The sequence below is a fragment of the Pantherophis guttatus genome, chromosome 8 (genome assembly GCF_059756535.1).
Source record: "Pantherophis guttatus breed Tessera chromosome 8, ASM5975653v1, whole genome shotgun sequence".
Taxonomy (NCBI): Eukaryota; Metazoa; Chordata; class Lepidosauria; order Squamata; family Colubridae; genus Pantherophis; species Pantherophis guttatus.
Window position 1 is genome coordinate 4,180,030 of NC_142070.1, and position 26,993 is coordinate 4,207,022.

The following is a 26,993-nucleotide window of genomic DNA, read 5'->3' on the forward strand; positions in this document are numbered from 1 at the left end:
CCTTCAAGCCCGAAACTACTGAATCAATTCAATCATACTTTGTTCTTTCGGTGGTTCTACCTTCCGTGCTTAAACGACCTTCCTTTTTACCTGCTTTCCAATTTGCCACAATCTGAAAGCCATCATTTAGATTTACAGAATATTTTAAAAAACTGGCTTTGCCGTAGCTGTTTTTTTTTTTTTTTAAATTTGATTTATATGCCGCCCTTCTCCGGAGACTCAGGGCGGCTTACAATGTGTTAAGCAATAGCCTTCATACTTTTGTATATTTATACAAAGTCAGCTTATTGCCCCCACAATCTGGGTCCTCATTTAACCTACCTTAGAAAGGATGGAAGGCTGAGTCAACCTTGAGCCTGGTGAGATTCGAACTTACAGTAATTGCAGGCAGCTGGTCTTAATAACAGGGTGCTTTAGACCACTGTACTACCAAGGCTCCTGCAAGGGGCTTCTATCTTGTCTACCCTGAATATCAATTTAGTGACAGTTGCTGTTTTTCTCTGATTCATGGAGACCGTCTCTCCATTTACAAATCACCTACGGAGCAGATTCGGTGTCGGTGTGGATTGGAACAAATTTTATCACATTCCCCCCTACTTTTAACCTAAAAGTAGATTAAAAAGTAACATACAAATATATCGAATTCACAATCCATTTCCATACAGGTAAATCCTCGATCGCAATTGAGCCCACAATTTCTTGTTGGCTAACCGAGACCTTAAATGAGTTTTCTCCCATTTTACGACCTTCCTTGCCCCAGTCGTTAAGTGAATCGCTGCAGTCGTTCAGTTTGTAACCATGTTGTTAAGCAAATTTGGCTTCCCCTTTGACTTTGCTTATTCAGAAGGTCGCCGATCGCATGACCCTGGGACGCTGTGACGGTCATAAATATGAGTCAGTTGCCGAGCCTCTGAATGTTGATTCTGAATTTTGATCACATGATCAAAAACCTTGGGGATGCTGCAACGGTCATATGCGTGAAAAACGGTCATAAGTCACTTTTTAAAGTGTTGTTGCAACTTTGAACGGTCACTAAATGAATGTTGTAAGTCGAGGACTACCTGTACTTGTTGAGCTCAACTCTTTTCATCCATGGCCTGTAGGGGGCAGGCTGGTCCATTCCAAACAACCTCATACGAGCAGTTCTTGGTGCTTAAATCCGTCTTTTTCAAATATTCAAATATTTTTCAAATATTCAAATATTTTTCAAGTTCAAATATTAATAGAAAGACAGCTGATGGGAGAATTCAACTTACGACCACAAATGAGCCCAACATTACTATTGCTAAGCGAGCGATGATAAATGAGTTTGGCCCCATTTTGCCATTTTTCTTGGCACCGTTGTTAAAGTGAATCCCTGCAGTTGTTCATGTAGTAACACGGTTGTTAAGCGAATCCGGCTTCCCCGTTGACTTTGCTCGTGAGAAGATCGCAAAAAGGGGGGGGTCACGTGACCGCCGGGACACTGCGCTGCGTCATAAATACGAGTCAGATGTCAAGCCTCTGAATTTTAAATCACGTGACCACGGGGATGCTACAATGGTTGTAAGTGTGAACAACGGTCCTAAGTCACTTTTTTCGGTGCCTTTGTAACTTTGAAATGGTCGCTAATAAACAAAAGGTTGTAAATTGAGGATTACCTTTATTACAAAACCAGTTGCCCCAAACTCTGATTTTAACTCTGGGGAACTGTAGCAGCATTTTACAGGAGATCCCTTGGAGATCCCGTTCGGCCTACGATCAGCAACCATTCCTTCACTTGGCACATGCATTATGGAGAATACAGGTAGTCCTCGAGTTACAACAGCTCGTTTAGTGACTGTCCAAAGTGACCACGGCACTGAAAAAAAAGCAAATCTCTGACCGTTTTTCACACTTAACGACCGTTGCAGCATCCCCGTGGTCACGCGATCAAAATTCAGACACTTGGTAACTGGCATGTACTTTTCATTTTTTTTTTCATTTTATTAAATTTGTATACCGCCCTACTCCCGAAGGACTAAGGGCGGTGAACAGGCACAAAATAAAACACATAAATACAAAAGTTAAAAAACATAATTAAAACCAAATTAAATAATTTTGCCCGAGACAATTAAAAAATCCCAATAATTTAAAACAAATTAAAATTTCGATTTAAAAGAATTTTAAAACACGGGAGAAAATTAGGCCAGGCCGGCTTGCTGGAATAGGAGAATCTTAAGAGCACGGCGGAAAGTGCGCAGATCCGGGATCCTCTGTATCTCCGGGGGGAGCTCGTTCCAGATAGTAGGTGCCTCCACAGAGAAGGCCCTCCCCCTAGGGGCCGCCAGTCGACATTGTTTGGCTGACGGCACCCGGAGGAGCCCCTCTCTATGAGAGCGTACCGGCCGGTGGGAGGCTGTTTGTGGTAGTAGGCGGTCCCGTAAGTAGCCAGGTCCTAAGCCATGGAGCGCTCTAAAGGTGGTAACCAAAACCTTGAAGCGCACCCGGAAGACCACCGGGAGCCAGTGCAGCTCGCGCAGGAGAGGTGTCACACGGGAGCGCCATGTTGCTCCCATAACCACCCGCGCATATTCAAGTGCTCTTCTAAAGACAGCCGTGAATCCAGGAGGACGCCCAAGTTGCGAGCCCTCTCCGTGGGGGCCAGCGATTCGCCCCCAATAGTCAGCGATGGCATCAACTGACTATATCGGGACGTCGGAAACCACAGCCACTCGGTCTTGGATGGGTTGAGCCTTACGACAGTTGCATGTCCCATGGTCAGGCGATCCCCCTTTTGTGACCTTCGGACAAGCAGAGTCAATGTGGGAAGCCAGATTCACTTAATAACCTTGCTACTATCACTGGAGGTTTTAAAGAAGAGCCTGGACAGTCACTTGTCTGAGATGATAAAGGGATTCAGGGATCGGCAACCCGTGGCTCTGGAGCCGCATGTGGCTCTTTCATCCCTCTGCTGCGGCTCCCTGTCCCCGATCGGCTCCACAATTGATAGGGCTTTCAGTTAGGATAGGTAGGACGCCATGCTAGGAGGAGACTCTATGGTGGGGGGAACCGGACTTCCGGTCGGCAGGGGAAAAAGGACACCGCGCTAGGAGACTCTATGGTGAGGGAACTAGACTTCCCGTCGGCTCCAGGACTGAACGGGGGGCTTCCGGTTAAAACCTTTGTGGCTCTTAAGGTTGCCAACTCCTGGTATAGGGTCTCTTTCCTGAATAGGGGGCTGGACTAGAAGACCTCCAAGGTCCCTTCCAGCTCTATTCTAAAATACTAACTTAATAACTTGCAGTGATTCACTTAGCAACCGTGGCAAGAAAAATAGTGACCCTGGGCAAAACTCACTTAACAACTCCCTTGCTTAGCAGTGCAAAGCTTGGGCGGAATTGTAGTCGTACGTCGAGGGCCAGCTGTATTCCGGGAACTGCTCCGGGCTGCATACGGGAGGGGTGTGGGAAACCCTTTGTACTTGCCCGATCGACAGTTCTGTGCAAGATACGTGCAAGACAGGTACCAAAATGCTGAGCTCGCAGAGTCTCCCAACAATCGGGAGACGGTAAACGTGGCTTGTCTCCACCCTCCAGACTTGAAAAAGTTCCAGATTCTTCCAACGGCCAGCCTAGTTTGCACTTCATTCTGCTTTCTGCAAATGTTTGCAAATGCACTTGAACACCTTGGCCAGTCTAGAGAAAAGGACTGTGGTGGGGGGGACGGGACGGGACATGATAGCAGTATTCTAGTATTTGAGGGGCTGCCCCAAAGAAGAGATGGCGGGGTGGGTGTCAACTTATTTTGCAAAGCACCAGAAGGCAGGACGAGAAACAACGGATGGAAACTAACCAAGGAGAGAAGCAACCTGGAATTCAAGGAGAAACTTCCTAACAGTGAGGACAATTAACCAGTGGAACAGCTTGCCACCAGAAATTGTGGGTGCTCCATCACTGGAGGTTTTTAAGAAGAGACTGGACAGTCACTTGTCTGAGACGGTATAGGTCAATGACGGCTAACCTTTTTGCCATCGCATGCCAAAAGTGGGGGGAGTGTGTGGGGGTCACTCGTGTGTGTACCCACACCCATAATTTTATGCGCTCCGCCCCCAACGCATGTGTGTGCGACCCCCCCCCCGCGGTCCCCCCACTTTTGGCATGCGATGGCAAGGTAGGCCCATTTTTCGCTCTCCCCAGGCTCCAGAGCCTTTCTAGGAGACTGGGGAGGGTGAAAATGGCCTTCCCCACTCCCTCGGAGGCCGGAAACAGCCTTTTTCCTGACTTCCGGTGGCCCAAAAGGCCCGAAAATCAGCTGGCTGGTGCACGCATGCATGCCGGAGCTGAGCTCGCGTGCCCACCAATATGGCTCCGCGTGCCACCTGTGGTACGCGTGCTATAGGGTTGCCATCACGGGTATAGGTCAGTGGTGGCTAATGTCAGGTTTCGATGTCATCTCAAATAAATTGCACTCCCAAACAATATTTACTGAAATATTCCATTTATTGAATACAACAGATCTGGCCCCGACATTGTCGTAGCCGATACTAACCCTCTGACCTCCAAACCCTTCCCTTTCCGTTCCCCAATTCTCATCTTCTCATTGGCCATCTTCCAAGTCAGTCTCCCCAGCTTCTGACCTCAGCCCACAGGAATGCTCCCCCCTCCCATCCCATCTCCTAGGGGATATTATCTACAGAGAAAACAAGTAGGTGAAAAGTCAAGCCTCGTCTTTTTATGGCAGCATCAGAATGCTGACAGCTAACCTTTTCCGGACCAAGTGCCCAAAGCACATGTGCGTGTGTGCATGCCCGAACCCCCCAAATGCAATGTGTGCGCAGCAGCCACGCACGTGTCCCATCCCCACGTATTCACGCGCCCCCCGATGCCGTGCCCCATGCATATGCATGCACCCCCTGCATGCGCCATGCTCCCCTCGCATGCACATGCCCCCCGCACACGCCATGCCCCCCGCGTATGCGTGGCAGAGACCCAAAGACCAGCTGGCTGGCGGGAGGCGCGTGCAAATGCATGGCGGAGCTGAACTGGGGCGTCGGCTTGTGTGCCATCAGAGGACGCTGCGTGCCACCTCTCGCACGCGTGCCATAGGTTCGCCATCACAGGTATAGGTTCTCCTGTTTCAACAGGGGCTGGACTAGAAGACCTCCAAGTTCCCTTCCAGCTCTATTCCTTGTGCAAGACATTTGCTTTGGATGTTTCCATTTTGAAGGGTTCGCACAATCTGCTTTCCCAGGTTAAATGAATTAAATCTATTTTCTGGGTTTGGACAACATATAGGTAGTCCTTGCAACCTATACACCATTCGTTTAGTGACCGTTCAAAGTCACATAGGACCATTTTTCATACTTACGACCGTTGCAGCACCCTCACGGTGACGTAATTTACATTCCGGATGCTTTGACAACTGACTCCTCTATTTATAACGGTTGCAGTGTCCCGGGGTCCCGTGATCCCCTTTTGCACCCTTCTGACGAGCAAATTCAATCGGGGAAAAGTTACTTAACAGCCGTGTTACTCGCTTAACAGCTGCGGGGATTCACTTAACAACTGTGTTATTAGCTTAACAACTGCAACGATCGGCTTAACGAGTGTGGCAAGAAAGGTCGTAAAATGGGCCAACACGTAATAAATTTCTCACGCTTAGCAACACAAATTTTTGGGCTCAATTCCAGTCGCAAGTCGAGGACTACCTGTATTACTGCTACGTTTGCGAATAGAATTCCCCTCCTTTTGTTGTCTACTCTTACAACTATGTTACTAAACATAGTAACGCTTCCTTTTGCCGGAAATCTGCATGCCGCAGCCCGCCTCCTCCTCCTCCTCCTCCCTCCCACAACCGAAGGAAGATTATCGCCTGGCGGATTATCCAAAGCGCCTTTGCTGTACAGATCCTTCAACACCGTGATGTCCAAAATTTGCTTTTATTTACATTTCAAGTCAAATCACATGCGAACGCCCCACCCCTGCCCCGTTTTTTTTTTAAGAAGAGTGTTGTGATTAGCAAAAAAGATGCATTAGAATTTTAAAATAGCAATTAAATATACAAAAATAGAGCTTACAAAATAAAACCCCAGCGACTTGTTTTCTTTGTCCTTTTCTTAAAAAAAAAAAAAAAATTCTGCTGCAGAATTATATATATATATATATATATATATTAGTGTACAAATGTGTCTATGAATCGAGGTTGGATCCCTAAGGTTCATAAACTCTCTCAAGAGTCAACACAATTTACAAAATGATGGTTTGGGGCAGGGGGGAGGGAACGAAGGGGTACCCCTGGACTTGGATCTTCAAAGGCGGTTAAGGAAAATTGTGTGCCTAGGCCGTTCTCGCCGCCTCCACGAAATTTGTGCCAGAAATCAGGACATTATCTTATTATCGGCGGGCCCGAAGGAACAGTCGTACGTCAGGGTCTCCAACTTTGGCATGGCTGGCTGGGGAATTCTGGGAGTTGAAGTCCACAGGTCTTAAAAAGTTGCCAAGATTGGATGCCCATGGTCTATCCCAGTGGTGGTATTCAGCTGGCTTTATCCGGTTCGGGCAAATTGGTAGCGGTGGCTGCAGGAGGTTCTGCCTACCCGCCCAGACGTCATCATCACATCCCATTTCTGATGCTCTGAGCGCACGCTCTCAATTGCGAACCGGTAGCGAAGGTAAGAGAATACCAGCTCTGGTCTATCCCAAAATTAGAAAAAAAACTTACACTGATGGTTGTAACACTGGATAAGGAACCCCTCCTTGCATCCTCTGAACAATTCGAAACAATTAAACAATAACACCGCCCCACAAAAAAAAAAAGAGGGAATCCAATTTAAGAGGTCGCTTCCTGCCTCGCTTATATGAAATGCACCCAACGTTTTCTCGGGGACAATGAGGTCTAGAAACTTGCTCATTCTAACGCAAGCAGGTATTTTCAAGAAGTCCAATTCACTAAGGTCAATCCTCTCCAACGATCTAATGGATTCTAATGAAAAAAAATATAAACCTAATTTTAAAAAAGTGCATAAATCGGATGGAAGTCCAGATTTCGGTGAGCGGGAAATAAAGGATGCGGAAAGGAAGCGTTTCTCGTTTCGGTAGGTTGCCGTTCTCAGCTGCTCTCCAGATGTTTGTGGGCTGCCATTCCCAGAATTCTCAGTTTGGAATGGCTGGGAATTTTGGGAGCTGTAGTCCCACACCCAGGTAGTCACCAGTTTAAGGATTTGAGATAAATGCCATGGGGGAGTGGTGCGGTGGCCTAGAGGTGGAGCTCTGGCCTCACAATCAGGAGGCTGTGAGTTCAGTCCTTGGTAGAGGCAGATATTTCTCTCTCTCAGCACAATGAGAATGTATCTGCTGAATATAACTCCACATTGGCAACAGGAAGGGCATCCGGCCAGTAAACATTCAGCTCCATTCAGTTGCCCAAACTGAATTATGGGGTCATTAAAAGAAGAAGATGATGATGATGTAAGTGCAATGGGTAGAAGCCATTCCAGCTGCTTCCCCATAATTGTAATAAAACATTTGCTAAAATCTGACAAGTTCTGGCTGATTTCGCACAAGAGGGAAACGTGATTCTCGGCAATATCACGAGATTTCACGCAAGAAAGGGGTGGGTGTTTTCACAATTCTTCACCTTTCCCTCATATATTTATTTTCTATCTTGGTCGACCAGCGTGTACAACCTAAGCCTGGGCCAGGAAGACTTTTTTTTTTTTTTACGACCGCTGCTCTCTACTCGGAGGAACCATACCACCCAAATCTGCCCATAACTCTCGCAAAACCCCTTTAAAACACTCCATCCGGGCCCCCGAAATGTATCTCACTTTACATTGGGGAAAAAAAAGAAAGAAAATCAAATCCACACGAATTCTGCAGATGCCTTTCTGTGCCGGCAAACCATTCGAAAAAGAATTCACATTAGGGGAAACAAGAGACGGAGGTCGCACGGCCTGTCCCAAAGTCCAAGGAATTTATTTGGGCTGAAAGGGACCTCCTCATCAGTTCCGCAATGTCTTCTTAAAGTAGATAGACGTTGGCGAGAACCCTCTTTCTTCCCTCCTTCCCTTTTCAATGGGGATTCCCGAGGCTCGGTAGATCGTCAATGGCTCCCCTTCCCCAAAAGTCACAATTCCAGCAGAACCCCATTCTCGTTTTTCACAAAGCTGTTTTTCCTCTGGAGGCAACTAACTCTTTTACCGATCCAGAAGTCACAGGAATCGCAACGACCTTATCCCGGCTCTTCTCTTCCAACAAAGATTTTCTTTGCTGGGATTTTGGCTCCAGGGTCCCCGAGCAATTTGCGAAAAGATCATCCCAAATGCTGGAATCGAAACGCAATTTTCTCACGTTGCGGCCTCTCTCTCTCTCTCTGGAGATGGGACGCTTGCTCCCCACGGCGTCTCTTATCTTTGGAGTCTTCCTTTCGCTCTCTCTTTCTCTCACTGGCCGCCTGATCTGAATCCAAGACCGGCAGCTGACCTTCTCCGCACGCCTCTCTCGGTAAAGTGCACGTATAAAAAGAAAAAAATAAAATAAAATTGAAGAGACGAACAAAACTGGAGACTCGCCGGCGTTCCTGCGTCCTTACGACTCCTGTCCCGTCGGGGTTTTTTCTTTTCCCTAGTTGGAGCATCGGTTTCCCCTTCGGTGCATCCCGGATGTTTTTCATGAGATAAAGGGGATCCGGGAAAATGCTTGGAGGCCGTGAGCAGCAGGGCCAGAGATTGGCGAGTCACTGTGGGAATTGGAGTCTGTTAGGAAGGACAAAGGGGCAGCCGGCGGGGAGCTATACGATGTTGGCTGTGCCAGGCAGGGGTTCCTGGGGCGGTCCGGGGTGATCCGGCTTGCTGTGGAGCTGGGCCAACTGCAGGACGGCCATGTTACAGAGAGGACAAACTTTCCGGACTTCCAACCATTTAATGAGGCATCTGTCAGAAAGAGAGAGAGAGAGAAAGAAAAAAGTAAGCTTTACCGATAGTCCTCGACTTACGACCACAATTGAGCCTAGTGCAGTGATGGCTAACCTTTTTGCCATCGCGTGCCAGGAGAGGGGGGGTGGGGGAGGGTCGCGCATGCACGTGCCCACTCGCATGCGTGCGCAACCCCCTCCCCCTCCCCCCCCCTGCTCCTGGCACATGATGGCCTGGTAGGCCCGTTTTTCTTTCTTACCTGGTTCCAGATCCTCTCTGTGTATGTGGGAAGGGCGAAAACAGCCTTTCCCGCTCCCTTGGAGGCCCTACGGAGGCTGAAAGGGCCCATTTCCCCACTCCCGGTGGGACAGGAAGTGACGTTTTTTCCTGTCCCCAGCCTCCAGAACCTCTCTAGGAATCTCTAGGAGCCTCTCTAGGAGTCTGTAGGAGCCTCTAAAGGAGTCTCTAGAGGCTGGGGACAGGAAAAAACGTCACTTCCTGTCCCACCGGGAGTGGGGAAATGGGCCCTTTCAGCCTCCAAGGGAGTGGGAAAGGCTGTTTTCGCCCTTCCCACATACACAGAGAGGATCTGGAGCCAGGTAAGAAAGAAAAACGGGCCTTCCCCACCCCGCCCCCTGGCCCTCCAGAGGCAGGAAACAGCCTGTTTCCCTACTTCTGGTGGGCCCAGAAGGCCCAAAATCAGCTGGCTGGCGTGTGCATGTACCCCAGAGCTGAGCTGGCGTGCCCACTAATATGGCTCCATGTGTCACCTGTGGCACGCGTGCCATAGGTTCGCCATCACGGGCCTAGTGTTTTTGTTGCTAAGCAAAAGTGGTGCGGTGGCCCACAGGTGGAGCTCTCGCCTCACAATCGGGAGGCTGTGAGTTGCATCCTAGGTAGTGGCTAATATTTCTCTCTCTGGGCACAATGAGAATGTATCTGCTGCGAACTCCCCACTGGCAACAGGAAGGGCATCCGGCCAGTAAACACTCAGCTCCATTCAGTTGCCCTGATTTCACCCCGCAAGGGATTATGGGGTCATTAAACAACACAAAAAAATAATAATTCTGTTGCTGTTAAATGAGTTTGGCCCCATTTGGTGACCTTTTCCCCACAAGCTGTTAAGCGAATCTCTGCGGTTGTTAAATGAATCATAACGGTCGTTAAGGGAGTCCAGTTTCCCCCATTAGACTTTGCTTGTCGGGAGATCAGCTGGGAAGGTCACCCATGGTTAGTCCCATGACCCTGGGACTGCAAACCTATCATAAAACACCTGCCAGTTACCAAAGTATCCCGAAATTTTGATCATGTGATCGCGGAGATGCTGCCAATAGCACCCCCACATGGTCACATGCTGGCTGGGGAATTCTGGGAGTTGAAGTCCACAAGCCTTAAGCCGATCGGAACTTACTTTCTGTGGAACGCATGTTTGCACGGACAAATTCCCAGTTCATCCTTGGGTCGGAATTCTTCTAAACAAACTGCGCAGATCTGAAAAAAGAAGCAAAAGAAAAGGTTTTTTTTTTTTTAAAAAAAAAGCCATTATTTTAGATTTAGGTTTTAGATTTTTAGATTTAGATTCAGTTTATTGTCACTGCACCTCGTACAACGAAATTAAATGCCATCCTCAGTGTACATTATACATAAAAAATAACACAAGAGTGCATGCATCCTTCACATTTCTATGCCATTGAATTGAAAACCCTCGATATTGCATTAATATTGCACTAATTTAATAAAACAAACAAACTATGTGGTAAAATTCAATATAGTTACTGCTCTGGGATAGAAGCTGTTTTTCAGCTTATTTGTCCTTATTTTTATTGTCCTGTACCGTCTGCCAGATGGTAATAGTTCAAAAAAAAAAAAAAGATCTTTAAGATCCATCTCCATTTTATCAGCTAGGCGGGTACATACAAAATATCCTGCATTTGTAGAGATATATGTGGGTACCTTAGAGGACAAGGCAAGATGGCCAACAGAACTAACAATGCAACTTCTTCCCTCTTTTTTTTTCTTTCTTTCTTCCTTCCTTCCTTTCCTTCCTTCCTCTTTATCTTCTTTCCTGACCTTTCCTTTCTTCCCTTTTCCTTCCTTCTTTCCTTCCTTCCGCTTTCTCTTCTGCTTTCCTGACTTTCCCTTTCTTCCCTTCTTTTTCCTTCCCTTCCTTCCCTTTTCTCTTCTTTCCTGACCTTCCCTTTCTTCCCTTTTTTGCTTCCTTCATTCTTTCCTTCTTTCCCCTTTCTCTTCTTTCCTGACCTTCCCTTTCTTCCCTTCTTTTTCCTTCCTTCCTCCCTCCCTCCCTCTCTTCCCCCTTCTCTGTTTGGTTTTTTTTTTAAATCAATCTTGTCTTTTTATGATTTTACAGACAACCAGAGTTTGCAAGGGAACGTCAAAAGCACAGAAATGGGACAAGGAGGGATTGGGGGATATTAATAAAATAGCCCAAAGGAATTTTCTGGAAAATGAATAAAAGACTTCCAGTAAAGTTGTCCGTGAGGGAAATTCTCCCGGCGTCTATAAAAAGACACCTCTTTTAGGAAAACCTCTTTTCTTTTTCCTGCGCAATGAAAACACCTACAGTGCATAACGTGACTTTGATCGAAGAGCTTGGCAAAGCCCATTAAAATGACATTTTAGGCATTAGGGCCAACACAGTTGGGTTTCCCCACAACTTCTGAGGAAGAATGATTCATTGTTGTTATTATTTTTTTTTGCTGGGAATTTTCTCGGATTCTTATTCCTACTTTTTAAAGTGTTTCTCGGTATTGCTACGGATTTTGGAGTAAAAATTGGAAAACCAGTCTGTAAATTGACTAATTTTTTTTTTCCAACTTCCCAATCTTAGTTCCAACTCTGCGTTTTCCTGAGGCGTTTCCTGCCCTGAGTACACATCCTGGTTGCCTTTTTCAAGGTGAGCCAAGGTCAGCTGAGTGACGACATCTTATCTCCCCGTACGCTAAGACTAAAGCCTCGTTTGATGGAGACCCCTTCGGAGTGAGTTCGCTGGATGCGTCAAACTGGTTTTGGGGAAGTAATTCTGCATTGTTTTGCTTTGGCGAGTGAGATGGGTTGGTTTCTACATTTGATAAGATAGACAGGTATGATAGGCAGACAGATAGATTAGAGAGAGACAGAGAGGGGAGAGGAAGAGTAGATGATAGATAGATAGATAGATAGATAGATAGATAGATAGATAGATAGATAGATAGAGATGATAGATGGATGATAGATAGATAGATAGATTTATTTATTTATTTATTTATCCAATTTATATGCCGCCCTTCTCCGTAGATTCAGGGCATTGCATTATAGCAATAGCCTGCATACTTTTTATGTATTTACCTGCTTATTAGGGCTTTCCCCACCCCCCCCAAGCGGTGTTGGTCTATACAAAGCTGGCTTACTGCCCCCCCACAATCCGAGTCCTCAGTTTTCCTACTGTCAGCATTCTGATGCTGCCATAAAAAGACGAGGCTTGACTTTTCACCTACTTATTTCTCTGTAGATAATATCCCCTAGGAGATGAGATGGTGGGGGAACATTCCTGTGGGGTGAGGTCAGAAGCTGGGGAGACTGACTTGAAAGATGGCCAATGAGAAGATGAGAATTGGAGAACGGAAAGGGAAGGGGTTGGGGGTCAGAGGGTTAGTATCGGCTACGACAAAGTCAGGGCCAGATCTGTCATACTCAATAAATGGAATATTTCAGCAAAGATTAATTGTTTGGGAGTGCAATTTATTTGAGATGACATCGAAACCTGACACCTACCTCGAAAGGATGGAAGGCTGAGTCAACCTTGAGCCTGGTGAGATTTGAACTCGCACTAATTGCAGGCAGCTGGCAGCTAAGTGCTAGCACTTAACAGCACTTTAGTCCGCTGCACCACCGAGGCTCTTGATAGATAGATAGATAGATAGATAGATAGATAGATAGATAGATAGATAGATAGATAGATAGTTAGATAGAAGATAGATAAATAGATGGATGGATGATAGATAATAGATGGATGGATGGATGGATAGATGATAGATAGATTATATAGAAGAGAATAGGTAGATAAATAGATGATAGCAGATATATAGAACAGGTAGGTAGGTAGGTAGATAGATGATAAATAGATAGATATAGATGATAGACAGACAGACGGAAACTCCAAATGCAGTTTGTTACCCAGGCTAAATTACAATGAAGATGTAGACGTGATGATGGAGGTGGAGCCTGACTTATAACAAAACAGAACATAAAATCACAAGGTCGGAAGGGACCTTGGAGGTCTTCTAGACCAACCTCATGCTCAGGCAGGAAACCCTATACTATTTCAGATAAATGGTTGTCCAATCTCTTCTTAAAAAACTTCCAGTGTTGGAGGCATCCACAACCTCTGAAGGCAAGTCGTTCCACTGATTAATTGTGGAGATAAATTTCTCCTTAGTTCTAAGCTGCTTCTCTCCTTGATTAATTTCCATCCGTTGCTTCTTGACTTGCCTTCAGGTGCTTTGAAGAATAGTTTGACTCCCTCTTCTTTGGGGCAGCCCCTGAGATATTGGAAGACTGCTATCATGTCACCCCTAAGCCTTCTTGTTAGACTAGACGTATCTATTTCCCTCAATCGTTCATCGTATGGTTTAGCCTGAGATGCTGAGATCTTAATCAATGGTAGTTTAAGCAAGCAAGGGACCAGCTTACCTCGTGCAAATTGAGTTCTTTGACTTTTTCCTTTAGGATAACCTGAAAATAAAGAATAATATGTTGTCAGGGGATATGCTATCAATGCAAAACAAAGAAAACCCAGAATACAAGCACAGCATTTTCTGAAATCTTTATAAATACACTTTTCCCCAACCAGGAAGTCTACCTCATAGATCAACTCCCAGAATTCTCAGCAATAGTTATGTTGGTCTGAGGAATTCTGGGAGTTGGAATCCACGGGTTACTGATGGAAGGATGTTTCAAAGTCTAGAATCTGGCGGCAGATGGATGTGGCTTCCTCATTGAGGACTCTTTGGTTGTTCTGTTTATAGGACAAACGCAGAGTCATTCAACGGTCCTCCGAATAGAATAGAGTAGAGTAGAGTAGAGTAGAGTAGAGTAGAGTAGAGTAGAATAGAATAGAATAGAATAGAATAGAGTAATAGAGTAAGAGTAGACGAATAGAATGGAATGGAATAGAATGCAGAATAGCATAGAACAGAATAGCATAGAACAGAATAGAATAGAATAGAATAGACGAATAGAATAGAATAGAGTAGAGTAATAGAGTAGAGTAGACGAATGGAATGGAATGGAATGGAATGGAATGGAATGGAATGGAATGGAATGGAATGGAATAGAATAGAATAGAATAGAATAGAATAGAATAGGTAGAGTAGAGTAGACAAATAGAATAGAGTAGAGTAATAGAGTAGGGTAGACGAATAGAATGGAATGGAATGGAATAGAATAGAACAGAATGCAGAATAGAATAGAATAGAATAGAATAGAATAGAATAGAATAGAATAGAATAGAATAGAATAGAATAGAATAGAATATGGAATGGAACGGAATAGAATGCAGAATAGAACAGAACAGAACAGAATAAAATAGAGTAGGTAGAGTAGAGTAGAGTAATAGAATAGAGTAGAGTAATGTAATAGAATAGAGTAGAATAATAAAGTAGAGTAATAGAATAGACGAATGGAATGGAATGGAATGGAATGGAATAGAATAGAATAACAGAAGGGACCTTGGAGGTCTTCTAGTCCAACCCCCTGCCCAGGCAGGAAACCCTACACCACTTCAGACAAATGGGTATCCAACATCTTCTTAAAAACTTCCAGGGTTGGAGCAGTCACAACTTCTAGAATCTGGAGGCAAGTTGTCCCACTGATTAATTGTTGTAACATGGTTCAGTCCTTGCTGGAGAGATGAATCCTAGAATGCTAGGGCTGGAAGGGATCTTAGAGGTCTTCTAGTCCAACCCCTTGCCCAAGGAAGGAGTCTTTATATCATCCCAGACAAATGGTTGTTTAATCTTTTCTTGAAAGCCTCCACCGATGGAGAACCAGGTTGGTTCTCTCGTAGATTAAGTTTCTATCTGTTGCTTCTTGTCCTGCCTTCAGGTGCTTTGGAGAATAAATTGACCCTCTCTTCTTTGGGGCAGACCCTCAGATATTGGAAGATGCTATCAATGTCTCCCCTAGTCCTTCTTTTCATTAAATTAAGACATACGTAGCTCCCTCAACCGTTCTTCGTACGTTTTATCCTCCAATCCCCTAATCATCTTAGTTGCTCTTCTCTGCACTCTTTCTAGAGTCTCAACATCTTTTTATATTGTGGCATCCAAGAACTGGAGGCAATATTCCAAGTGTGGCCTTAGAACCGTGATGGCGAACCTATGGCACGCGTGCCACAGGTGGCACGCGGAGCCATATTAGTGGGCACGCCAGCTCAGCTCTGGGGCGCATGCGCACGCCGGCCAGCTGATTTTCGGGCCTTCTGGGCCCACCAGAAGTAGGGAAACAGGCTCTTTCCTGCCTCTGGAGGGCCTGGGGGTGGGGTGGGGAAGGCCCGTTTTTCTTTCTTACCTGACTCCAGATCCTCTGTGTGTATCTGGGAAGGGCGAAAACAGCCTTTCCCACTCCCTTGGAGGCCCTACGGAGGCTGAAAGGGCCCATTTCCCGACTCCCGGTGGGACAGGAAGTGACGTTTTTTCCTGTCCCCAGCCTCCAGAGACTCCTAGAGAGGCTCCTAGAGAGGTTCTGGAGGCTGGGGACAGCAAAACATGTCACTTCCTGTCCCACTGAGAGTTGGGAAATGGGCCCTTTCAGCCTCCGTAGGGCCTCCAAGGGAGTGGGAAAGGCTGTTTTCGCCCTTCCCAGATACACAGAGAGGATCTGGAACCAGGTAAGAAAGAAAAACGGGCCTACCAGGCCATCATGTGCCAGAGGGGGGAGGGGGTTGCGCATGCATGCGTGTGGGCATGTGCGCACGCGACCCTCCCCTGCCCCCCCTCTCCTGGCACACGATGGCAAAAAGGTTAGCCATCACTGCCTTAGAACATAACTGAATGCAAATAATGAGAATTTACTGTCCATTGCATTGGCTGGGTAAGGGAAAGGAAGCTTGGGCTCACCTGTTTGTAGGCGTAAAGTTCTTTATGAGCTTGATGTCTTAATCTGGAAAGCAAAAACAAATATACATATATGTAAAAGGAGATACACAAACACACACATAGGCCAACACACACAAAATCCAGGTAGTTTTCCTCAGTTCTCCTCCTCCCCCCCCACCTCCTCCTCTGCAAACTGGCCTCCCTTCAAACACTGATGATGTTACCTAGTTGGGTCACGAAATGCCTGCAAGAAAACAGCCCAGCTCAGAGAGCACCAACGTCCCCACTACTCATTCTTGTCCTCTTCTTCCTCCTCTCTGCAAACCCCATCCCCTTCTGCAGCTGATGATGTTGCCTAGTTGGGTAATGAGATGTCTGCAAAAAGACCACTAAACTCAGAGAGCTCCCAGAGACCTTTCGGTTCTCCTCCTCCTCCCTGCAAACCCTCCTCCCTTCAGGCACTGATGTTGTTACCTAGTTGGGTTATGAAACGTCTACAAGAAAACCACCAAGTTCAGAGAGCACCAAAGACTACCTATCTGTTCTGACCTAGGCTTCCCAAGAGCATGAAGCAGACTCCTTGTCCCGACACAAAACCCCTTTTTATTAAGTTACTGTGAATTCCTCTCATTCACATCCAGCAAAGTCTTTCAAGGGAGAATTTACAGTCACAGACCTTATCTGGCTTGGAGAGCTGCCAGGCCGATATCTTCAAAACTTGGCAAGGAATCACGGAGAGTCGCGAACCAATTAAGGGAACTAATTCTCTCCTGCAAACTCCACTCCCCTTTCGCTCCTCTTTTATTCCCTCTGGGAGGGGCCATTCACTGTCCACCTGTGGCTTTACTCCTGAGTCGACCCTTGTTCTTTAGCTGTTCCCTTCGTCTGGCAGCTCTGCGCATGTGCACACTGGGAACAGGCTCCAGCTGTTTGTCTACCTCACTGATGTCTGACTCCGAAGGCAGCTGATAACTGTCAGACGGCCCTGGCCCTCCCTTTGCCTCCGACGCAGAGCCCTCATCAGAGCCCTCCCCAGGCTCCAGGACTGGCCCATGTTCCTCCCCAACCTCCTCACTGTCCGAATCTGCTACCAGCTCCGCTGGCGGGCCACAACACAAGTAAGATCCCAAAGGTTTCTGGCACTCAAAATGTCCAAATTTGAGAGAGAGAGAGTCCTTTTTGACGACTCTCTCAGAATCTGAAATTCTGAGAGAGAAAACATAAAAGCGCTTGAGGAGCTGGTACAGAGACAGAAGGGTTCCCTCAAAAGATAGGACGCCGGGTTTTTTTAGCATCGTCCCATCGGTGAAACTCGGTGTTCTGTGTAAATTGTGGAATTTATAGCTCTGGTTTTTTCCCCCCTTCTGTGAATAAAAACGAACATGACTCTTTGGGACAAAGGGCTGCGCCTGGAACATCAAACCTTTTCTGCACCTGGTGCGCCGTAGACATTATCTTGGGAGAACAATAAAGGAAGATTCCACTAAGTAATTGGGTGAGTCACCCGGCTTTGAAACAAAAGGAGGAGGATAAAGGCAAAACGTCAGCGTGACTGAAAGATACAGAAGGAGCTGAGCAAATAACAAGAGTAATGGGCTTTGGAGTACCACAAAAGTACAAAGAGGTTGAGATAGAAGGTTGAGATAATAAGTAAAGAGCACTTTCTTCTTTAAATTATGTAGAAAAAGGGGCCTCTTTGTGTTTCACACCCTAACACAGAATTCAATGATGTATTTTTTTAAAAAAAAAAAACAGAACGTGCTGTTTCGGGGCACAGATCTCGTGATGAAACACCACAGCAGCCGTTCTCTTATAAATAGCTGAAGAGCCTCCGGACTCATTAAAAGAGGGACAAGGTTGGCGGTTATGGGTGCACAAGGCCGTTTGCAACAGAAGGGAGAAAGCTGAGCGTCTCGGTTAGATCGGACAGGATTAATTCAGAATTTGCTTTTGAAAGATTCCCACTGACCATCTGGTCCTAGATCTTGTAAGCTGCAACACCGAGGGGTTGAACCTGAAGCTTTACTTCCAGATTCTAGATATGAACCTCGCGGATAAAACCCAACCGTCCTCCCTTCTCCTTCTCGTCTCCATCACTTTCCTGTTTTTTATCCCCTTCATCTCCATCTCCTCCTGCTTTTCCTCCATCTCATCTCCATCACCGTCTCCTGTATCTCCATCTCATTTCCCTCTCCATCAATCTCCATCTCCCTCTTTCTCCATTTCATCTCATCTCCTTCTTCTTCCTCTCCATCTCATCATCTTCTCTATCTCCATTTCCTTCTCCATCTCCTTCGTTTCCTTCTCCATCTCATCTTCTCCTCCATTTCTATCTCCATTTCCTTCTCCATCTCATCTCCTCCATTTCTATCTCCATTTCCTTCTCCATTTCCTTCATTTCCTTCTCTAGCTCTATCTCCTTCTCCATCTTCTTCATTTCCTTTTCCTTCTCCATCTCATCTTCATCTTCATCTCCTTCTCAATCTCCATTCCCTTCTCCATCTCCATTTCCATCTCTATCACATCTCCTTCTCCATCTCCTTCACATCTCTTATCACCTTCTCGTTTGCTCCACTCTCTTCTGCTTCAACCCTGCTCCCATCAACTCCAAGAAGTTTCCAAAACCCTACGGTAGTGAAGACTAAAACACCCAACCCACCCCCAAGACCAACAACCATCATCTCACCTACATGTCCTACAACCTTCAGGAGAACAGCTCGTGTTTCACTTCCTCCTAAAGAGCTGGCCTTCGCCGCTTTCCAAAGTTCTAATGGAGGAAGCCCATCCTTATCTCCAAACTGGCCCCAAAGCAAGGAATCCCGGGGCCCCTGGAGCTGACATCTATTTGGGGAAGGCTTCAAGTTTTCTCTCTTGGGTTTCCCAGAACGGGCAGGGCCTACAATGTCAGCCACCCAAACCATTAGCACCCTGCATGCCATCTGGGATTAGGATGCAGTGAAACTTGCATTATCTTTCTGTTCTGTCTGCTAAACGAACATAATTTTCTTTTATACTTCCTCATCTGTTCCAGTATGGGGAGGAACCTGCTTTGGTTTAATCTTGGTTCCCCGTTGTGCAATATTGTGCACTTAGCAAGCACAATTTACAGAAGTTGGCTCTGAAGCAAGAAGCAAGCCTATGTTACAAACACTTGCTTAATCCCGTCTGCTTCAAAACACTTCAGAATGTGGGACTTTGGAAACCGGAGGCAAAGCTATAAGCGATCTGATTGTTTTCCAGAGGAACAGCTTCACCCCTGCTAAAATCCTGCCCCCCCACCCCCCCAATCACCCATCTGCACTTCCTCTTAAGACAAAGCTCGGATTAACCCAAAACTAACTTGGCCATTTTTCCTCCAAAGCGATGATCCAGGTGCTCCCAAGCAGGTGGGATTCGATTTTGGATTAGACCTAAAACTAATTTGCAATTTTGCAATTAGACCCAAGACTAACTTTGCAATTAGACCTAGCTCTAGGATTAAACGGAAGAAATCATTGGCAATTTTGCAGGTAAACCCAAGATTAACTTTACAATTTTTGCAATTAGACCTAAACCTAACCTTGCAATTAACAGAATAACAGAGTTGGAAGGGACCTTGTAGGTCATCTAGTCCAACCCCCCACCCAAGCAGGAGACCCTACACCATTTCTGGCAGATGGCAGTCCAGTCTTTTCTTGAAAGCTTCCAGTGATGAAGCTCCCACAACTTCCAAAGGCAACTTCTGTTCCATTGTTTGATTGTTCTCAGTCAGAAAATTTCTCCTTATTTCCAGGTTGAATCTCTCCTTGGTCAGTTTCCATCCATTATTCCTTGTCTGGCCTTTGGGTGCTTTGGAAAATAGCTTGACCCCCTTCCTCTCTGTGGCAGCCCCTCAAATACTGGAAGACTGCTCTCATGTCTCCCCTGGTCCTTCTCTTCACTAGACTAGCCAGGCCCAGTTCCTGCAAATGTTCATTGTATGGTTTAGTCTCCAGTTCCCTAATCATCCAGGTAGGTAGGTAGGTAGGTAGACAGATACCGTAGATAGATAGATATAGATAGATAGATAGATAGATAGATAGATAGATAGATAGATAGATAGATGATAAAGATAGATAGATAGATAGATAGATAGATAGATAGATAGATAGATAGATAGATAGATAGATCGAGCGAGCCGTGGTGGCGCAGCAGACTAAAGTGCTATTAAGTAGCACCAGCTGCCTGCAATTACTGCGAGTTCAAATCTCACCAGGCTCAAGGTTGACTCAGCCTTCCATCCTTTCGAGGTAGGTAAAATGAGGACCCGGATTATGGGGGCAATAAGATGACTTTGTATAAAAAAGAACATCGCCTGGGGGGGGGGGGAAAGCCCTACTAAGCAGGTATATACAAAAGTATGAAGGCTATTGCTTAAAAACCATTGTAAGCCACCCTGAGTCTCTGAAGAAGGGCGGCATATAAATCGAACAGATAGATAGATAGATAGATAGATAGATAGATAGATAGATAGATAGGTAGACAGACAGATAGATAGAGATAGATAGATACTATAGATAGATAGATACTGTAGATATAGATAGATAGATAGATAGATAGATAGATAGATAGATAGATAGATAGATAGATAGATAGATAGATAATTTGAATCTCTCTTTCATTAGTTTCCATCCATTGCTTCTTGTACTGCCTTCTGGTGCTTTGGAGAATAGCTTGACTCCCTCTTCTTTGGGGCAGCCCCTGAGATATTGGAAGACTGCTTTCATGTCATCCCAGTCCTTCTTTTCATTAAACCTACATATACCCAATTCCAGCAACCGTTCTTTATATGTTTTAGCCTCCAGTACCCTAATCACTTTGGTTGCTCTTCTCTGCACTTTTTCTAGAGTCTCCACATCTTTTTTATAGTGTGGTGACCAAATTAGGCCCAATATCTTGGATATTTAGACCCGAGACTAACTTCACAATTTTGCAATTAGACCCAAGACTAACTTTGCAATTAAACCCAAGTTTTGGGTTAGATCCAAGACTAACTGTCATTTTTATCAGTGACCAATTGTTCTGAGCGGGTTGGAGACAAACTATGAGGACTTTCCAACTCAAGCATTTGAACAAGTGCTCACTCATCCTGGAGAATGTGAAGGAGGAAGGCAAATAGCTGAGCCAAACATTCAAACATTCCTGAACTCAAGGAAGCCGCCTTTATAATTTGCTTAAACATTTGCAGATGGCCGCCTTATGACTTACCTGAAATCAGCATTTGCATTTTAAAACAGGAAGTCATGACAGCTAGTCCTCGACTTCCAACAGTTCATTTAGTGACCGTTGGAAGTTACAACAGCATTCAAAAAAGTGATTTATGACGGCTTTTCACCGAAGTGGTGTGGCGTCCGCCGATCAAAATTTGGATACTAGTTGACCGACTCATATTTATGACGGCTGCAAGTGTCCTGGGGTGGCGTGATCCCCTTTTTGCGACTTAGGTGACTTATGGCCGTTTTCCATTCTTACGACTGTTGCAGGGTCATATGATTGGCTCAGATTTATGACGGTTTTTAATGTCTCCAGTGGTGGGGGGTGGGGTTGTCACATGATTCCTTTTTGCGACCTTCTGACAAGCAAAGTCAATGGGGAAGGCCGGATTCATTTAACGACTGGGTGAACTAATTTAACAGCTGCGGTGATTCACTCAACAAAGGTGGCAAGGAAAGTCGTAAAATGGGAGCAAAACTCACTTTATGAATTTCCCCACTCAGCAGCACATTAATTTTGGCCTCCATTGTGGTCATAAGCCGGGGACTACCTGTACAGTCTTAAAAACCTTTAAACTTTCTTCACTTAAAATCTTAAAAGCAGAGGTCTTCAAACTTGGCAGCTTTAAGACTTGTGGACTTCAACTCCCAGAATTCTCCAGCCAGCTGGCTGGAGAATTCTGGGAATTGAAGTCCACAAGTCTTAAAGCTGCCAAGTTTGAAGACCTCTGCTTTAAACTTTCTTCACTGTCTTTGAGTAAACTACATTTTTCCCCCCACCAAAGGAAAGGGGTGTTTGTTTGTTTCTTACCTTATCAAATAGCAGCAGAAAAGTAAACTGAGGATAAAGACAAAAATCGCCGTGCCAAAGACCACGATGTATATGTTGAGAGGCAGGTTTTGGAATCCAATGTTTGGCATCCTGAAACTATAATGCTGGAAATCTGAGCTCATGGATGGTCTGAGGAAAAAAACACAAAAAACAGGAAAAACCACATGGTGAGAATTCAAAACTCCTGGGGGGGGTAGGAGGTTTACATCCTTCAATGCAGCTGTATTGTTCTTAAAACACACCAAAAAAGAGGATATAGTTACTCTTCGACTTAACGACTGTTCGTTTAGTGACCGCTCGAGGTTGTAACGGCCCCGGAAGAAATGGAATTAGGACCGGTTTTCCCGCCTTATGGTCGTTATAGCATCCCCATGATCACGTGATCAAAATTCAGAGGCTTGGCAACTGGCAAGTACCGTGTTTCCTCCAAAATAAGACCGTTTCTTATATTAATTTTGGCTCCCAAAGATGCATTAGGGCTTATTTTCTAGTTAGGTCTTATTTTCTAATTAGGTCTTATTTTGTGGGAAATACGGTATGAAATGCATCCATCTGGCTGACAATCTTAACTAGGGCTTATTTTGGGGAGGAGGGCTTATATTACGAGCATCCTGAAAAATCATGCTAGGGTTTATTTTCCGTTTGGGTCTTATTTTCGGGGAAACAGGGTTGCAATTAGGGACGGTTGCAATGTCCCGAGGTCACATGATTCCCCTTGTTTCTGACGATGGGGAAGCACGATTCGCTTCACAACCCGGGTGAGGGTGACTCCCTTTAACAACTGCAAGGATTCGCTTAACAACCCTGCGGCCGGAGAGGTGGTAAACTGAGGCATGGCTCACGCTTAGCAACTGTCTCGCTTCACGACGGAAACGCTGGGCTCAGTTTGATTGTAAATCGAGGACCACTCGTACAAGGCTGAAAGTGAGAGGGGAGCCAGAAGCATCACAAAAAGATAGATGGGAACAAGCTGAGGGAGGGCTGTTGGCACAGCAGGCAAACACAACTACACAGCAGCCACAATTTATTTATTGTTTATTTATTGGTTCGATTTATATATGCCGCCCTTCTCTGGAGACTTAGGGCAGCTTACAATGCGTTAAGCAATAGCCTTCATACTTTTTGTATATACCTGTTTAGTAGGGCTTTCGGCCCCCCCAAGTGGTGTTTTTTTTAATATAAAGGCAGCTTATTGCCCCCACAATCCGGGTCCTCATTTTACCTACCTCGGAAGGATGGAAGGCTGAGTCAACCTTGAGCCTGGCGAGATTTGAACTCGCAGTAATTGCAGGCAGCTGGCAGCTAAGTGCTACTTAACAGCACTTTAGTCTGCTGCGCCACCAAGGCTCTTTGAATGAAAGGCTAGGAGAAAGGGTCGATTCTGTTTGTCCAAAACTGAACGACGTTTTTAAGAGAGGATTAGGATGGGCGCACCAAGATACGGGATGGAAATCAAAATTGTGTTGGATTGTGGCAGGCAAAAAAGAAACACACACACGTTCGGTGAAACAAAACCAGGTGCGTGGGAGAAAGGAATTGCTGGCATAGCTCCACTCTTCTATTTTTTTTTTAAAGCATTTTTAAATTAGAATTTATAGTAATATAAAATAGAAATAGAAATAAAGATCAGAGGGGGAAGAGGAACCTCAAAAGAATTCAGGGTTAAAAAAAAAGAGAGAGAAAGGAAAGAGGAAAAGGAAAGGACTTCCGATTTTTTTTTTTTTGGTGCGGTAAAGTACAAAATTACAGCCTTGACATTTTACACACGGTACATTTTTTAAAAAAAATAGAGAACAGCTATTTCTGTAACAGGAGTTATTATTTTGGTTTTATTTGAGTTTACGGTAGCATAAAATGGAAAGGAAGGGAAGGGAAGGGAAGGGAAGGGAAGGGAAGGGAAGGAAAGGAAAGAAGGAAAGGAAAGAGAGACGGAGGAAAGGAAAGGAAGAAAAAGACACAGGAAAAGGAAGGGTGAGCGAGGGGAGGGGAGGAGAGAAGAAGGGAGGGGAAGAGAGGGTGGAGGAGGGGAAGAGTAAGGAAAAGAAAAAGGAAAAGGGAAAGGAAAGGAGGAGAGGAAAGGGAAGGGAAAGGGGGGAAGGGAAGGAAGAAAAAGACACGGAGGAAAGGGTGAGGGAAAGGAGGGGAGGGGAGGGGAGGAGAGAAGGGAGGGGATGGGAAGGTAGACGAGGGGAAGGGGAAAGGATTCTGATTCTTTTGGATGAGTAGAACATAAAAAAGAGGACCTGGATTGTGGGGGCAATAATCTGACTTTGTATAAAAAAGAACACTGTTTGGGGGGGCCGAAAGTCCTACTAAGCAGGTATATACAAAAATATGAAGGCTTTTGCTTAAAAGCATTGTAAGCCGCCCTGAGTCTCCGGAGAAGGGCGGCATATAAATCGAACTAATAAAATAAAATAATAAATAATAAAAAAGGAGTTCCACCCTCAACTTTCTCCTTTTCTAATAGATACAAGCCATTTCTATAACCGAAGTTACAGATTTGGTTTGATAGCTCTAGTTAGAAACGTATTTTGTTTTTATTAAACTTCGTGATAATGTAAAACGCAAACAAAAGACCAGAAGGGAAAAGGAAAAGGGGTCCTCACCCCTCCATCTTGAAAGCCAAGAACCCCTAAATAGCAAAATACAACAGAAACCCCCATTTCAAATCCAGCACGGGACTCCAGAACCCAAACACTGCATACCAAACATGTCCCAGACCCATGGACTGCCTCGTAACTTCCCCTCGTCTCCTCTCCTTCACCCACCCACCCACCCACCCTATTTGAACCACAAAGCAGAGCAGGGATGGGCAAGCATAGCCCCCCTTGACGACCTGTGGACTTCAACTCCCAGAATTCCTAAGCCAGCCAATCTGGAATTCTGGGAGTTGAAGTCCACAAGTTGCCATCCATAGGTGCCCATCCTTGTAGGTAGGGAACTCCATAAAAGGGGATGAAAAAAAAACTCTTTGACCTCACTCTGAAGGCAAACCCCCCAAAAAACATGGGAATCTGCAGGAAGTTGGCGTTCCTCGAACCCGGCACAGCCCCAACGCTGAGCGGGTAGCATTTGGCAAGCTGTCGGGTACGCAACCTCCCTTCGGTGGAAGGGACACCTCGTTGACATGTTTGCCAGCAGGCTCCGAAAACCAGTAAAGACACTCACATGTTGTGTGGCATGGTCCCGAGACCCTCCCAGCAATTTTTTTCCGCAAGGCTGGGAACACGGCGAAAGTTGCTTTTAACGCAAAGCTCCGGGGAAAGTTGGTTTTCCTGCAAAAGCACCAGGGAAAGTTGATTTTCCTGCAAACCAACCAGCAGAGTAACAGCTGCAAAGATTTCGGTTCTTGTCAGCGTGGCAAGGACTAGCTATGCATCCGGTCGAAAACACCCTCCCGAGAATGCTTTGGAGGGGCTGTCTTAATTTAATGTGGGTTGGGTTGGCTCTTCTCCCAGGCCGCTCTGACTGTCCGACCGTCCGTCCGTCCTCTTCTTGAATTAGATTCCCTAACTTGGCTTCCTTCCGAGAAGCTCGCAAGCATTCCTGTCGTTGCAAGGCGTGGCTTCCGAACCGTGGTCCTATGCTATGTGCTGATTGCAAGAAGAAGAAGAGGAGGAGGAGGGAAGGAGGGAGGGAGGAAGAGAAGGAGGAGGAGGAAGGAAGGAGGAGAGGAGATTTCCACAGGGCACGTGAAGCTGCAAGAGGAAATTTCCAAACCACCCTAAAAATAGACTTTTTTTTCTCCTTCCTTTCTTTTCGTTCCGCAGGCCCCTTTCGCCACACACACAGCTGCTTAGCAGGTTTTCGGCTGAATTCCTTATTCCGAGCACGCTCGGTCTCAAAAAAGGATAAATTGGGGGTGCAGAAGGCTCCACCTCTGACAGGTCTCCAACTTCTCCACCTCAGTGTCATGGCTTCCTTGAAGGAAGTAGAAGGTGTGCTACACGTCCTATCCAGTCCTACAAGTAGTAGATTGGTAGGACCAGGGGTGGGCTGCTGGGGGTTTGCAAGGGTTCGGGAGAACCTCTAGCTAAGATTCTGTGCAGTTCGGAGAACCCCCAAATCCCACTCCTGGCTGGCCCCGTCACCCCACCAAGGAGTCCCCCCGCGGCCCGTTTTGGATGCACGTAAGTGCAGGGCGTGTGCGGAGGCTCAAGGACGGTGAAAAACAGGCCTACTGGAAGTTCAGGAAGCCTGTTTCCGGCCTCCAGAGGGCCTCCGGAGTCTGGGGAGGCCATTTTCACCCTCCTGGAGGCTCAAGAAAAGCCTCCGGAGCCCGGGGAGGTCAAAAACTCGCCCCCCCCTCACCGTGGTGCAGGAGGCCGACTAAGCCACACCCACCATGGCCACGCCCACCCAACAACTGGTCAGAAAACCCCTTGCTAAAATTTTTGAAGCCCACCCGAGTAGGACCTGGGAAGTATGATACGGTTTGTGTGCACAGAATAGATTCACAGATGCCGACGGCTGGGAACTCGCAAAGTAATTTCTGAATGAGCCCCTATGGGTACATTAGCTAGCATCTTGTAGCAGGGTTCTTCTCCAAACTCGACCACTTTTTAAGACTGGTGGACTTCAACTCCCAGAATTCCCCAGCCAGCCGTAGAGAACCCTGGTTTTATAGTGCAGGCAGGCAGGTAAGTAGGTAGGTAGGTAGGCAGACAGACAGACAAACTGATCAAGTCAAATTGATCTCCGCCAGCTTCTGCTCAGCCAAACCCTCATTTCCTCTCTAACTAGGAGCAGAACGACGGAGAGGGTTTTTTTTCCACACGGTTCAAAGAGAGAAAAAAAACACACGACAAAAAAAAAAAAAAAAATCTTTCCACCCCGAGAAAAAAAGTAAATTTAGGCTACAAGAAAAGACATCGTCGCTTGTCAGAACCCAGGAACTTACCCACTGCGTTAAAAAAAATATATAAAATATGTGGCTCACCCCATAGGAGGAGAAATATATA

General features: G+C 45.9%; 1 protein-coding gene across 4 annotated transcripts in view; it reads right to left on the reverse strand.

Annotated features, from left to right (window-relative positions):
* Window positions 1–6,353: 6,353 nt before the first annotated feature.
* RNF24 (ring finger protein 24) overlaps window positions 6,354–26,993 on the reverse strand; it is a 65,829-nt gene continuing 45,189 nt past the window's right edge. For 3 of the 4 annotated variants that reach the window (XM_060687180.2, XM_060687182.2, XM_060687178.2), the window contains exons 2-6: window positions 22,009–22,158; window positions 15,988–16,030; window positions 13,562–13,603; window positions 10,284–10,363; window positions 6,354–8,890 (exon numbers count right to left, since the gene is read on the reverse strand). In XM_060687180.2, coding sequence (XP_060543163.1) covers window positions 8,749–8,890; window positions 10,284–10,363; window positions 13,562–13,603; window positions 15,988–16,030; window positions 22,009–22,151 — 450 coding nt within the window. In that variant the 5' untranslated portion in view covers window positions 22,152–22,158 and the 3' untranslated portion in view covers window positions 6,354–8,748. Of the gene's footprint in view, window positions 8,891–10,283; window positions 10,364–13,561; window positions 13,604–15,987; window positions 16,031–22,008; window positions 22,159–25,200; window positions 25,752–26,993 lie in introns of those variants that run through there. The other variant, XM_087874832.1, reaches the window with a different exon arrangement.